We start from the raw sequence: 13,827 nt of genomic DNA on the forward strand, positions 1-13,827 counted from the left end.
CTCACCTGCCAGAGCGTCCTGGGCCTCAAAGAACGTACTGAGGCCTCCTTTCACATAGGCCAGACTCCCCTCATTCTTCTTCGTAGCCTGTTTCTTCAGATTATTGGCTGCAATCTTCAACTGCTCAAAACTGAGGAAACAAAAATAAAAATGGTCATGCCATTATGTTAGGCCTCCAACTTGTGACTACTGTCATTTATTACATTATTTTGGTTAATAAATTAATTGTTAGTTGTCACAAAAAATGCACAAGTGTCCAAGGTGACATCTTTACCTTGGTTCAATAAATGTAGGTATGTCTTACTGCACAGCTCATACACAAGCATGTGCTGTATCTCAGAAACACAATCACACACAAATTTCAGCCAATATGAGCATGTGTGTGTTTGTGTCTGAGTGTCCCAAGTGAGGTTTCCTCCGCAGGAAGAAACAGTCACCCAGCGAGCTCCAAACACAGGCCCCTGGTCATGCTGGATCCTGGGGTCTGGGTTACTGGAAGGCTAAGCAGGGGGAGAGGAAGCCAGGAGAGTCCAAAATAACTCTCCTCTGCCCTGACATGACAGTCAACCAGGCTCAGGGCTTTTGGGTCAGCGGACTGCCTTGTCTGCGTACCTAACTGCTCTCTGAAGGACCAAATAGCCATGTGAAGATTCAGCCAAGACACTATAACCTCAAAATGAACACCATAAAACAAAGTGTAATATATTTTCTGTATTTTTTCTCCCATGCAGTCAGTCTAACTCATCTCCTGTCTTTACCACAGCTCTGCAACTAATGATTATTTTCATTATTTATTAATCTATTGCTTACTGCAAGTTGATGTCTTCAAATATCTTGTTTCCTCTGGCCAACGATCCAAAACCAAATACATACAGTTTACTATCAAAAAAGAGTAAAAGGAACAAAAAATATCAACATTTGAGAAGGTGGAACCTGAATGTTTATTTATAAATAATTATCAAAGTTGTTGCCGGTTAATTTCCTTTAATTTCAAGTGGTCTACTAATTGCAGTTCTATTGAACTATAATCTTCTGTTTGGCTTGGTGAGGGCATAGATTTACCCGTCACTGATCTCACCTGCCAGCAAGGAGTGTTAACTGGAACAAAGCGATTTGAGATGTACAAGCGCAGTGTCAGTGACATGCCAGACTCCCACTATAGTTTATTGGTGTACCCAGCAAAGCCACAGGGACTTAATCCTAAGCCTCAGTTTTGCCTCTGAAGCACCATATAAGCCTTTGCCTCTTGTGTCTCTTGTGGAATTACTTCAGTTGAGGACAAAAATATGATACAAGCCAAATCCTGGTGGTTCCCTACATTACAACTTGCATTGCTTTCTGGAGAGCTTGGGTCAAGGCAACAGAGACTTTTATTCCCATTCTTATTGGTAATTATGAGGGATGACAGCTTAACACTGGTGATAATGAAAGACCTACCTGGAGCCTGTGTGGTTTTCTATGAGGTACAAGGTGGCAGAGAAGTTCTCACTAGTGAAGTCTCCACTCATTCCTGGAAATGTCAGCTCCAGGTCTTTCTGTGGGATTTTGCCTCTGGGAGAAGACAGATAAATACTGATGAACACAGAGGAAAGGCAAAGCAAAGAAGAACTTCGCTGTGTTAAAGATGTCCATGGTATGTACAGTACTATAAACACTAGAAAAACACAAAGGATCAAATTGTGCGGTACAATCTGTATGACAAATTGTGAGTAAGGAAGGTTTGGCAAAATAATTGTGAAAATTGTGACAGAATTAATTCATGTGATGTTGGCCTCAGTTGTTCCAGCAGGGGGCAGTGTGCAGCCAAGAAGTACACCAGGCTGGGAGAGCTTGGCGTGGGAAGTGCAGTGTGTGACGCCTGGGTGCCCCTGGAGGACCGAGCACTCATTAGGGAAGCTTGATCTCTACTAATGACCCGTGGCCAACACAAACCAAACCCCCACCACCACCACCACCACCCACTCTGCAGTTACACACACATATGTAGAAATCCAACACATGGCAGTACAGTATTAAGGTCTAGGGTCTGTCAAACAGAAAAGCCATACACTTGGTGACGTATGCACACACAAACTCATGCACAGAAAACCAGAAGCACTAAGTAGTAAGTACAAACACATCCACACTCAGTCATGTATATGACATAATATTATTTCTGCAGAGTTGCTGCAATGGTTAAATGACTATCACAACAAGGTTAATGTGTATATGGACATACAATATTTTGGTCACTAAATATTATTACTTCAGGTAGAATATGCAATAGTTAAGATGGGAAACTGGGTGAAATTGCAAGCTGCAAATGTATACAGTGTCTGTATCAAAGATCAAAAATTGTGCTTAAGAAAAAAATTAAATGAGCAAGAGGTGAGTGTATTTGCAGAAAATACAGGACAGCATAAAATGCTACTAGTCTCATTCCCTTTACAGTCTTCATTGTTTTCAGTTTAGCTCAGGAGATACCAAACTGACATGGTTCGTGAAGACAGTCCCACACAGCAGCTGTACCAACTCTTGCTCTCCAGTCTAACACTAAATGATCACTGGAGTCCTTTTTTGTATCTTCAATTAGTGTGTTAGAATGAAAGTAAATAAGGCTAGCTGAAAGCAGTCTCAAACCTCATAGTATTATTCACTTGTTTCTGTAAGCAACACACTTCAAGGCTCTCACATGTGTTTAGCCTGCAGAATACACTAAGTAGAAAGATATGTAGCAGCTTTTTTCTGTCCAAGCTCAGCAATATAGCCGGCATGAGGCATTGTATTATTCAAATATTATACGTCTGAGACTGTGTCTATGAATCAAATGATTAGAAACGGATTCTTTGAGCAGATAAGACAGTTTCCTCTACTGTCCTGGACTGGTAAAAAAAATAATAAATATATCGCTCAATTTATGTGTCAAGTTCTTTACTACGTTCTAAGAAACTTCTAGCAGTTTATCACTTATGTGGGTTGCACTGTTAAAACTTAAGGAATGTCTTAGCTAGCTGTGTAATCACAAAGCAATCAACATCATAAACTGAAAGACACTGCAGCTTTGTAACAAGCAATATGATCTAACTTGCAACGGTTAAAATAACTTGTTTATACTGTTTGTATTTGTTTTATTCTTCATACATACATACATACATGGAGAAATGTATGTTTTTCATAACAAGTATGCATGAAGTTCAGAGTGTGGGAAAAATGACTATGCTATAATTTTGTGTTGTTTGTGAAATGTGATTTAACAGTGTATAAAGAAAATGGTGCCAGTTTCTTGACACTATTGGTGAGTTTAGTGGATGTTATTATTCACTGACATACTGTTGAATGAGTGGAGATTGCAAATATATCCAATCTGAGTGTCAAGTCAAACATTAACCCTCCTCACTTTGAGCAGGTCATGTATTGCATGTTTGTTGTAAGATAGTTTTGTCAGTTGGTTCAGTCAGCTGCTCAATGGTTACACCTTATAGCTAAGCAAATGGAAATATGCAGTAACAACTAACCTCTACGTTTTATATAGTTACTACTTCATCTCCATTTACGCAATGGAACATTTACATTACATCTAGGCCAAGTATGACGTTACAAACAGCTAGTGCAAACATCTACAGCTGAATAACCATCCAGTGACATCACCATACAAAGATGCGCACAAGAGTGAGGTTGTTTTACTAACAAAAACAGCTCCGCAGATCAAATGCTGTAAGGAGTATTTTTTCTTAAACTCTATCTGTATCAGATCAACACAGACCATTACAGGCACAGATGACAGAGTGGTCATATATTACTGTCAGAGCAAACTGTGTGGACTTTTTATTCTGGATGTTTAACACAACTGTGGGAGACGAGTGAATGGTACAGCCTGTTTATGGGGGTCTCGTCTCTGGCCACGAGCGGTCACTTGCCCTCGGCCCTCTAAACCAAACAAACACTAACTCTGAAAAGCCAGAACCTGACAACACAAACTATATATTACAACTTCTGCACTCCCTGCCAGGCGCGTGGGAGGCAGCACCACGCTGCCCGCTCCAAGGCTGTACACAAACATGTGTGTGGGTCGCTGCCTTGGTTCTTTCCAAATCCCTTTCTATCGCCGTCCTCTCTGCTTTATACACAATTATTCTGTTTCCACTCCCTGTGAGCAGCGGTTAGAGGCTGTTCAGCCATTGCTGTGTTGGCATAATATTTCAAACGTCTGCATATGGGGAGAATTTGTTTCTGTTTAGGGATGTAAACCATGACTCAATGACTAGAGCGTGTGTGTTTATGGCGATGTGATTGTGCCGAGCGACTCTTGTGTGCGTGTGTTCTTGTGTTCTCTGTCCGTACTTGTCTATCTCAATGCCCAGTGGATTGCTGGGCCGCAAGGACAGGGGTGAGATGCCTTTGTTGCGGTCTGTCCTCATGTCGTAGTAGTTCATCTCATCCACCCACACGGCAGACTGGTCCAGGATACCTGCAGGACAGGGCAGGACAAGAGAGGCATGACACACATCAATGAGCTCAACAACACATACCAGATGTGCACTCACACACTCAAACACACACTTTCTCAAACAAACAAACATGTATATTCATCAGTGCCATTTAACTTTTTATGTTCTTCATATTTTTAGCTTTGTTCCTCTATAATTAAACTGGTGCAAATTCTGTCTACTCTACTCTTTACACATGACACCTATTACATGTTTGTCGGTTCTGGGAAAGAGACCTCTAGTTGTCATTCAACACTGCGACTTCAGAAACTACAGGCAAATAGACAAAACACAAATAAACACAGAAAAATCTTCTGACTTTGACAACACGTGCATTACATTTAGAAAAAACTACAAATAAATATTACAAGCAATTTGAGAGACACATTCATTGATTTGACAACACATACGCAGCACAAAGAAAATGTGCTGCAAATACAGTCTCAAAGGGACACAGAAGTCATGAGTAAAACGTTAATAGTATGTATAGCCAGTATCTCCAGTAATACTGAAATCATGTGATCAGATTAAAATAAACATTGTTAGATCCTTCTCCAACATTATCAACTTATGGCTGATTTATCAAATCACACAACTAGGTGTGTTCATCAGTTCTTATCATCTTTTTATTTATTTGCAGGCTTGTTATTAATGTGATACATCTATTGCCAAAGTAGTGTTGTAAAAAATATGTATTTATCGATACATAGTGACTTTGAATATTTGAGACCATTTTAATACTCATTATCTGCAGTGTTGGTTCACTGGTAACAGCTGCACTTTCTGGCTCTCTCTTATTGTTAATGTTTACTACAGTCATTGTGCTGTTCTCTACTAACCAAGAAAAGAAAGTCTTTGTTGTTATGTTATAGCCTTGTTATAATTATCTTTTACTAAAATAATTAAATTGTATGCCCTAAATGTCAATTTTACCACGTGGTACTGAATGTTGCCATTTTTCAAAGTATTGTATCGTAGTTAGAAATTTGAACATTGTGACAACACCATGCTAAAGAGATGAAAAATGTCTTTTTCATGTGCGTTATGAGTTGTGTCCATTTCAAAGTGTATTTTAAAGCTGTAAACCATAGAACTCTCTTGTCTTCCTGTGTTGCTGTTCCAAAGCCCCCCCCCCCCAAAAAAGAAATGAAAAAGAAGTCCTGATAAAGTGCGTTATTGTGCAACATTTTGATAATCAATTCACTGCTTGTTTTCTTTGTTTACCAAAATTAAATTTGAGGATCTGCTGCTTTTCTCTGCTGCTAATTGTTGGTCCGGAAGAAAAAAAAATTGTCATCTTGAGCTCTGGGAACTTAGGACATACACTTTTCACTGTTTTACGGCATAGACTAAACAGTTAAGCAGTTATAACAAAAAAATAGAGAGTTTAATTGCTAATATAAATAATCATTAGTTGCAGCCCTAGCTGCTCTAATTGTTTCGGCAAGCAAATAAAACAGATTTTTAGTCTTGGGAGTCTTACCAATCCTCTCTGGCCTAAGCAGTTTGAATGAGACTGTGGAGGTGCCGAGACCTCCAGACTTGGTGGTGACAATGATCTCTCCCTTGTCGTCTTTGGCAGGACCCACACGGCACACTATCTTGCTGGCTGACATCCACTCGGCTGTCAGCAGGCAGTTATGGCCGCAGATCGACAGACCTGAGATGGAAGAGAAAGGGGAAAAGGGGAAAAGGGTGAGAGATACAGCCACACTGTGACAGCACAAATAAACAACATGCAGCACCGACGTACTCACACACAGACAATCTATAACAAGAGGAGCTCACTCAGACAGAATTGCAACTAACAGCAGGTTTAGTCAAACTGTCACCAGGGGGTCAGAGTTCAAGTTGGGGTCAGGATGGGTGTGGGTGGCCGTGACCTTCCTTCCTCTCACTCCGCTCCTTTAAGCTAACGTGTGTCACTTCAGCGCTAAGTGGCCCATTACAGGCACAGTGTGCACTCTGCCCCTACATCTGTCGTCCTCTTTTTAAACCCTCTTGAAAACTATTTGGACACTAGAAGACAGACACAGGGATTACTTTGACAGTTCCAGCCGAGGGAATTCAGAAAGCTTCACGTGTGTATAATCTAACATCATAAAAGCCTGTGAAAGCTGATTAACAAATAGCCCATAAAACCGTGAATAATATGCCAATTAGAGCCCCATTTCCTGCCTCTGTACTCCCCTGGCCAGTTTGTTTGAATACATAAGCACTCACACACATTTGTGCATATCTAATTGTCTAATTCCAGGCCCCAGGGACATTCATGGTCAAAAATAGACCCGAATCACTGGCCAGAGCACAGCTTTCCAAGCATGGAGCAGTGTGTGAGTCCTCTGGACTGTGCCCCCCTTTCCCCACCTCCGCTCAAACACAAGAAGTAGGGTAGAGGAGGAATTGGCGAACATGGGGGAAAATATCAGCACAGAAAAAGTGTGACGTTCAAACACATAATGAGAACAAGATGGAGGTAGTCCATCTGTGTGGCTCTTAAAAGTCATAAAAAAAGACACACCAACAACAACAACAGCTCTATTTTCGTATGAATGCATGTTGATAAGCACTTGAGTTTCTCAAACTAGGCATACAGTAATCTAAATATTTAGAGAAACAAAAGTTTTGTGTGTTGAAGAGAGTTGGCAGAATTGTCACAGAAGAGGCAAAATTGAATTACATAACAGTAAAATATCTTAATATTTTATGTGGTTGGTCTGCAGGAGTTTTTTGTTATGTCTGTTCTCTCCGCTAAAATGCTGAAAGGTTTGTATTTTGCTGAAACATTTAAAGAATACAGCAAATTAAATCATTTTACATGTACAATAAATTGACAAAAGATGTCTTTCAAATTATAACTGCACAATGAAATTGAAAAACGGATTTTAAATTTCCAAATGAAGTTTCTTTTGCTTTGTGTCGACAGAATTTTAAGTACATTTACAAAAGAACCAAACTGCCTTAATTAAAAAAAAACTTGTTAAAATGCAAGAGTTATCTAAACATTTTAAACATTCATGTAAGCAGCCATTTTAAATTAACAGTTTATCATCACTCCGTATGAATGTGTTTTTTTTTATTCTCTACAAAAGTACTTTTTTGCTCAACTCATTAAAATGTTATGAAAGAAAAACCCATATAGTGAGAAAGTGATGAAATTCTTATTCTGGGGTGGGGTGGGGGGGTCAGGCGTCCTGTCCACTTACATATCATATAAACAAAAACAAACTTTACACCAGCCTGTTTAAAAAAGGGGCCGCTGTGGTTTGTTGATGGATAAGTTAATAAAATCTGTTAATATGACTAGAGTTACAAAATACTCTACATACCAGAACAGAAATTAAATGACAAAAATAAAGCAGCTATATTTACTCAGCATCAGTGTACCTCTTTTTCAACAAAAAGTGACTACCACAGAGATATAAACAATAAAAATCATCACCTAAGAATTATCGATTAAGATAAAACAAATAAATGTTAATTATATAATGTGCTGACATATTATATATCTGTCTGCTGATCCAAGAAATATCTATATTTACTTTATATTTATCTTGAAGTATTCACTTATATACCTACATGCATATTTTATCAAGGAAGATGAAATATCAAGGGGAGGAATAAAAAGGATGAGGTTTTCATTCCCCATGAATATCAATATTGCTGAACAAAAATTCATTGGGGAAAAAAATTAAACAAACATAGAAACTTCAGCATTTTACCAAGACCGAGTTGCGTGTGCAGTTAGTCATGTAGTTATAAAATGCATTATTGTACCGATGAGGTCGGCTGGGCCCGTGCCCAGGTTTTCTCCACGGATGGTAACTTTGGTCCAAGCTGCACCCTCCTTGGGAGAGATGCCTGTGACCAGCGGGGGCTGACGGGCACGAGACATGGTGGCCTGACGCAGATGGGAACACCGGGTTGATCAGCACCTGGACATGGAAAAAGAGAGCAGAGAGAGGCATGCATATGAGGACATGGTGAGTAACACAAAACTCAACTCCACACACTGACAGTTCAGTTAAAATATATAAACAACATCTCATAATGAAGCAATTGGTGCCAAAATTAAATAAATAAACTTTTGCAGAAAATTAAGGGTTTAATAATCAGTTAATTGTTTAAGGGATTTATTGAGCAAAACTTGTTGGTCGCAGGCTGAAGTCAGAGTAAAAGCTGCTGTTAAAATGGACAAAGCATTTTCAAACGGTTGCGCAAAACCGCACTCAATAATACCCACCAGGTCTTAAAAAGGGGATAAAAAATATCTTAATGTTGACATGGGAGTGTAGCTAGTGAATCCCCATCATTCTCCTAAAAATAAATATAGTAAATAATTTTTTGAAATTGACAAGACACCTTTACTGAATTACCAGGCTCGCATATATTTAGATTTTTAGAACTGACTGGGGACAGCAGAATACGAGCAGCATTTGGCTGGCAGTGAGCGTTAATATCCCACCCTGTAGGTCTCCAAACAATGTATGCATTGCAGCAGTTATCTCTCAGATAATAGGAAAAATAGAGAAGGGAGCCAAGAATGAAGGAGCAGACAGAGAGCAGGGAGGAAAGGAAGAATGTAAACCTCACAGCGAAGGATAAATAAACCTGGCCTCCCCAATCATTCCACATAAGCCCACACAATACAGTACAGATTATGGTACCAACGAAGGAGCACCCATGCAAATCAGTTCATGTTGGGGCTGAGCAAAGGAAGCGAGGGAAATATTCCAAATGAAAAAATGAAAGGATGTATTTCAGCAGCACAGATGTTTGCTAATAAATTACTGCCAGGTCTCAAAAAGGCTGACCAATCTAGACTCTGAAGCAGCTTGAGCAAGGCTTCCGCCCTTTTGCTCCGCAGCCAAAACACGTTCTCCACAAACAATGCAGGAGTTCACACGGACCGGACCTGCAGAAAGTTCATGGTGGTAACCCTTTGTACAGTTATATGGTCACTAATTAGGTGTAGGCGTGCAACTGAGGTGCAAGAAAACTTTCAAAGGGCCAATGGGGACGCCAATATTAAAGGAAATCAAAACTGACAGAGCACGACATTGATTAGTCTACTTGTTAGAGAGATTTCCTGTATTAAAAAAACAACAGATTTTTAACCCCTGCAGCAGCCAGTGCAAGCATCAAGAACCATAAACCAGGGCTGCAATTTATGATTATTTTAATGATGTCATGCACTATGTGATATTTGGTATAGCCTACTAATTGGTCGAAAACAGTACAAAATTCAAATCACATTCAATATTGAATTCAAATTGGTGAGGCAAGCAGTCTAAAATCTACACACATTCAACTTTACAAAGATATTAAAAAGAGAAAAGCGGATAATTGTCATATTTGACAAGCTGGGACAAGGAATGTCTGGCATTTTAGCTTGATACGCAACTTAAATGATTAGGCCTACTCTGTGCTTTCCGAACCCTGCAGTGGATACATCATGTGGTCGCCTGATATTCAAACAGGGTCACATGAAAATTAGAGAGAAATAGATTTTCAAAGGTAATTTAAATCAAGGTCATTTTTTCCAAGTTTCAATAACAAAAAACATTAAAAAAAAAAATGTTAAAAACAGTTTGCTTGAATCATGTACGTTGCATGACCCTTAAACTTTATGAACCTCCACCTTCACAACAGAGTTGAAAGGCATGATGAACAAAAAATTCACTGGCAACATTTTTGACAATCAATTAATCGTCAGTAATGTTTACGCATAAATGCTAAACATCACTTAGTTTTAGTTTCTCATCTCATCCTTTCTCATTGGTTGTAAGGTACAAGACATTTGAGGAAGTCATCTTAATCAACGATTAACATCTTTAACCATTTTCTGACATTTTTGATCAAATGATTAATTTATTATTATTTATTAAGTCATTAGCTGCAACCCTACTTCACAGGGCTCCTCTACAATGCAACTTGGCATTAAGCAAAGTTGCATACATAGTAAAGGCCGCTGACTTCAGGCTGCAGTGTCATATGCAAGCACAACTATCTCATTAGACATGGTGTGTTCAAATAAACATCAGTGACAGCATATTGTGCTTTACACACAGTGGCAACTAAATGATGTACAACTGTACAACCTATTGCAACAGTTCTGCCTTAAATTTTTGTAAGTGTATTTCTTTTACCTAAACTTTATGTTCAGTTTTTTTGGTTTTATGGGGGGTTTTTTGGATACAGTCATAAAGGAATTAATTCACTGATAGGTTAGTGACGGTGTTGCACTGGAACTGGACTGCATTTTATTAAGCAATGTTTCCAGTATTCTTCTCCTGTCATGTAAGTAAATGAAGGACAAATAAATCAGAAATACCTTTCGATATAATGCAGTCCGGTACAACATAGGATTAGGCGATATAATGGTATATACCACGCAATGGTAGAAATGTGTCCACCAGCAGAGATTTGGCAATATCATTCCTATCTAGGTATTCAGGGAAGGCTATGTACCAAATCAGGGCTGAATTATCTTGCGATCCCATGATTCTTGTATGATTTTGCAACTCCAGCTGCCTTGGAAGTTAATTTGATTTGGGCAGACATGGAGGAGGAGTGAAGAGACCTGTTACACTTTGAATTGCTGTTCGCAGGAACCGTAAAGCTTCCATTTTATAAGAAGTGTATATATACTGTTTTGAGTCTTCTGAAAAACTGAAGTGTGGTCTCATGTGATGCAGTTGAGGTTTTTTTTGTTTGTATGGGAAGCTAATAAATAATAAAAAATAATAAAATGTGAAGTACAGCATGGTTCTTCTAAACCATCTCTGAACTGAATTTTAAGAAAAAAGTAATGTATAATGATATCTACTGCAACCATGATGTCAAATTACATCCTGTTTGTCCTTATCGCCAACCTCTAGTACAACACCATCTTTCACTATGACCTCAGCAATACAAATGCAATTTAATTTAAACATTTTCGACATCACCAAAAACTGATCATTACAAACTTCACAAAAGCAGAATTTACGGCAAAGCTGCTGTATTTAATTACAATATATTTTAACAGGTGTAGAGTAAAATGCTATGTCATAAATGTTCATTACAATATGTGCCCGTCATTTTAAATGACTGCTTGTGAAGACATACTTTCATTTTTAATCACTGGTGTCACAAAAATAACATCAAAATGGGGACCAGAGTAAACAAAAAAATAATAATAAAAGGTTGGCAACATCTGTAGATTAACAAATTACCTAAATTAAAGTGACTAATTGTTTCAGTACTCATCATGTGAAAACCTCCTTAACACTTAAGTCCTACCAGCTCACACTTTAACACTTAGTCAGGGCACTTGCAAGACCTCAGATTTTCATTACAGTGTCTTTGAACAGTTTTTACAGTGTGGGAATATATGTAGGAAAGTATGGGACAACAAAAATCCACGAGCATAAAAAACAGCAGTGAGACAGCAGCACATGTAATGACCTAAAAAACCTCCAAGAGTTGAAACCATTCCATTTTGGGAAACTTCTCCGCCACAAGCCCCCCCCCCCCCGCCCAAAGGCCCTGACATCCAGGAGTTAACAAGAAAACTCCAACGGGATTTACCTCATGTTGTTGCTGCTGCCCTGCGCTTGTCAGAGGAAATGGAGGGGCTATGGATCTGACATGGAGAAGATAAGAGGTTAACAGGTCTAAAACAAGAGCCTGGTATATCCTTCATCAATCCCATATGTTTAGAGTGGGAGCGGCGAAAGGGCAGAGGACTGGGATCCTTATTTTGTACAATTTTGATTCTGCTTCCAGGAGCGTTTCTAGATTACCCCCCCGCCACCCCACTCCCACTCCCATCTTGGAAATACACGTGCACAAACACACAGATAGCCTGCCCACACACACACACACACACACACTTGCACACTTACACACTCATACATGCTGGGCAGAATGACAGCTCAGCTAGGTTGCGTGCGAGGGGCCCAAGCTGGTGTTGTGTGGTCTGTGTGTATGCGAGTATGTGGAAGGATCCACGGAGAGGTCTGGGCAGTGTGTGTGTGTGTGTGTGTGTGTGTGTGTGGTCTGGGTGTGTGGTCTCTGGCGCGGGCCTGGGGAGAGCCTGCTGACGGCTGGGATGAGAAAAGAGCCGCTGTGTTTACTTTACTCTGGGGGCTGTGCATGGACACGGGAACACTGCCCAGACCCCTCTCTATAACACCAGCGTGCACACACACACATGCAACAAGTCACGCAGAAACTAAGCGGACTCTTGCACAAGTCTCATGGCACACACCACCACAAATACCCTGTAAACTAGGCAATAGAAACTAAAACTTTATTCAGACCGGGCACATGAATTTTTCCTTAAAGTAGCATGAAGAGGAAAACAAAAGAAAAGGTTTCTGAAGCTCCAACTGGAAACTTATGAGGCAGACAGCCTTTTCCACAAGGGGGATAAAGGTAATAGCCTCCAGGGGGCATCAGAGGATCCCCATAACACTGCACGCCACTCTCTTCCAACATTTATCAAACTATGTCATACTGTGAAGGCTAAATTTGATCAATGACAACACACAACCAGTTTTAGCTCCTTTTCTCTTGCTCGATTCCCTTCCAACCATGATGCTGTTATCCCCCAGCCCCAACCCCAACCCCCCCCCTCTCTCTGGTAATAGGGCTAAAAGGCAGGTTTGTTTTCCTTGGAAGCTGACTTACAAACAGCAGGGTTGGCTCTAATCTGTGTGGTAGCAGTGGAAGTCTGAGGCTTGGGATCTTCTTGCAGCGCTGCTAACAAGTGACAACCCTTTCTTGGCCTTGTGCTCAAGTGTGCAGACACAAAGGAAAGACTTTTCATTAAAGCTCTAAACAAATCTTTTTGTCACATGAAACCATTTAATTTGAAAATGCCACACGCAATACACCCCAGAAATGCTGTGCACAGTGGTCTGGGCTAGATGGCAGCAATGGATTTCTTTTTCATTAAAAAGGAAGACCGAGTTGAGTTAAAAGATATGTGCTAGTGACTTGATAGTGTCCTATAGACACTGAGGTTTTCAGATGGGAAATGTGGATGATTTCCCTCTGCCACTGGGGCTGCTAGAGGGTTTGGAGAGACAATGGCAGCACACATCAGAAAAGGCTACTATAGAAGTAAATTTGATCATCACAATCATGATTTTGGCTTTAAAAACGAATCAAGCTTATGATATTAATACCTTGCGTTCTAAGCACATACTCATTATCAAATGAAGTGTTGCCTATTCCCGTGTAAATTGTCTAACCCATCACACGGGTTTGTTTCAAGTACTCTGTGATTATCTGGCCTGCAGTGAAGAGCATTTACAGTTAACAAGGCAACTGCATTAGCCATACAAGATAAAATTATTTTCAATTGGTTGTA

General features: G+C 39.8%; 1 protein-coding gene across 3 annotated transcripts in view; it reads right to left on the reverse strand.

The window, feature by feature from the left end:
• Positions 1-13,827, reverse strand: part of exoc2 (exocyst complex component 2) — a 56,758-nt gene that overhangs the window by 32,713 nt on the left and 10,218 nt on the right. For 2 of the 3 annotated variants that reach the window (XM_049587944.1, XM_049587946.1), the window contains 5 exons: positions 8,244-8,401; positions 5,950-6,126; positions 4,321-4,447; positions 1,438-1,551; positions 6-130 (listed from right to left, as the gene is read on the reverse strand). In XM_049587944.1, the coding sequence (XP_049443901.1) occupies positions 6-130; positions 1,438-1,551; positions 4,321-4,447; positions 5,950-6,126; positions 8,244-8,361 (661 nt within the window). In that variant the 5' untranslated portion in view covers positions 8,362-8,401. Of the gene's footprint in view, positions 1-5; positions 131-1,437; positions 1,552-4,320; positions 4,448-5,949; positions 6,127-8,243; positions 8,402-12,038; positions 12,057-13,827 lie in introns of those variants that run through there. The other variant, XM_049587945.1, reaches the window with a different exon arrangement.

Source organism: Epinephelus fuscoguttatus, linkage group LG10 (genome assembly GCF_011397635.1).
Source record: "Epinephelus fuscoguttatus linkage group LG10, E.fuscoguttatus.final_Chr_v1".
Taxonomy (NCBI): Eukaryota; Metazoa; Chordata; class Actinopteri; order Perciformes; family Serranidae; genus Epinephelus; species Epinephelus fuscoguttatus.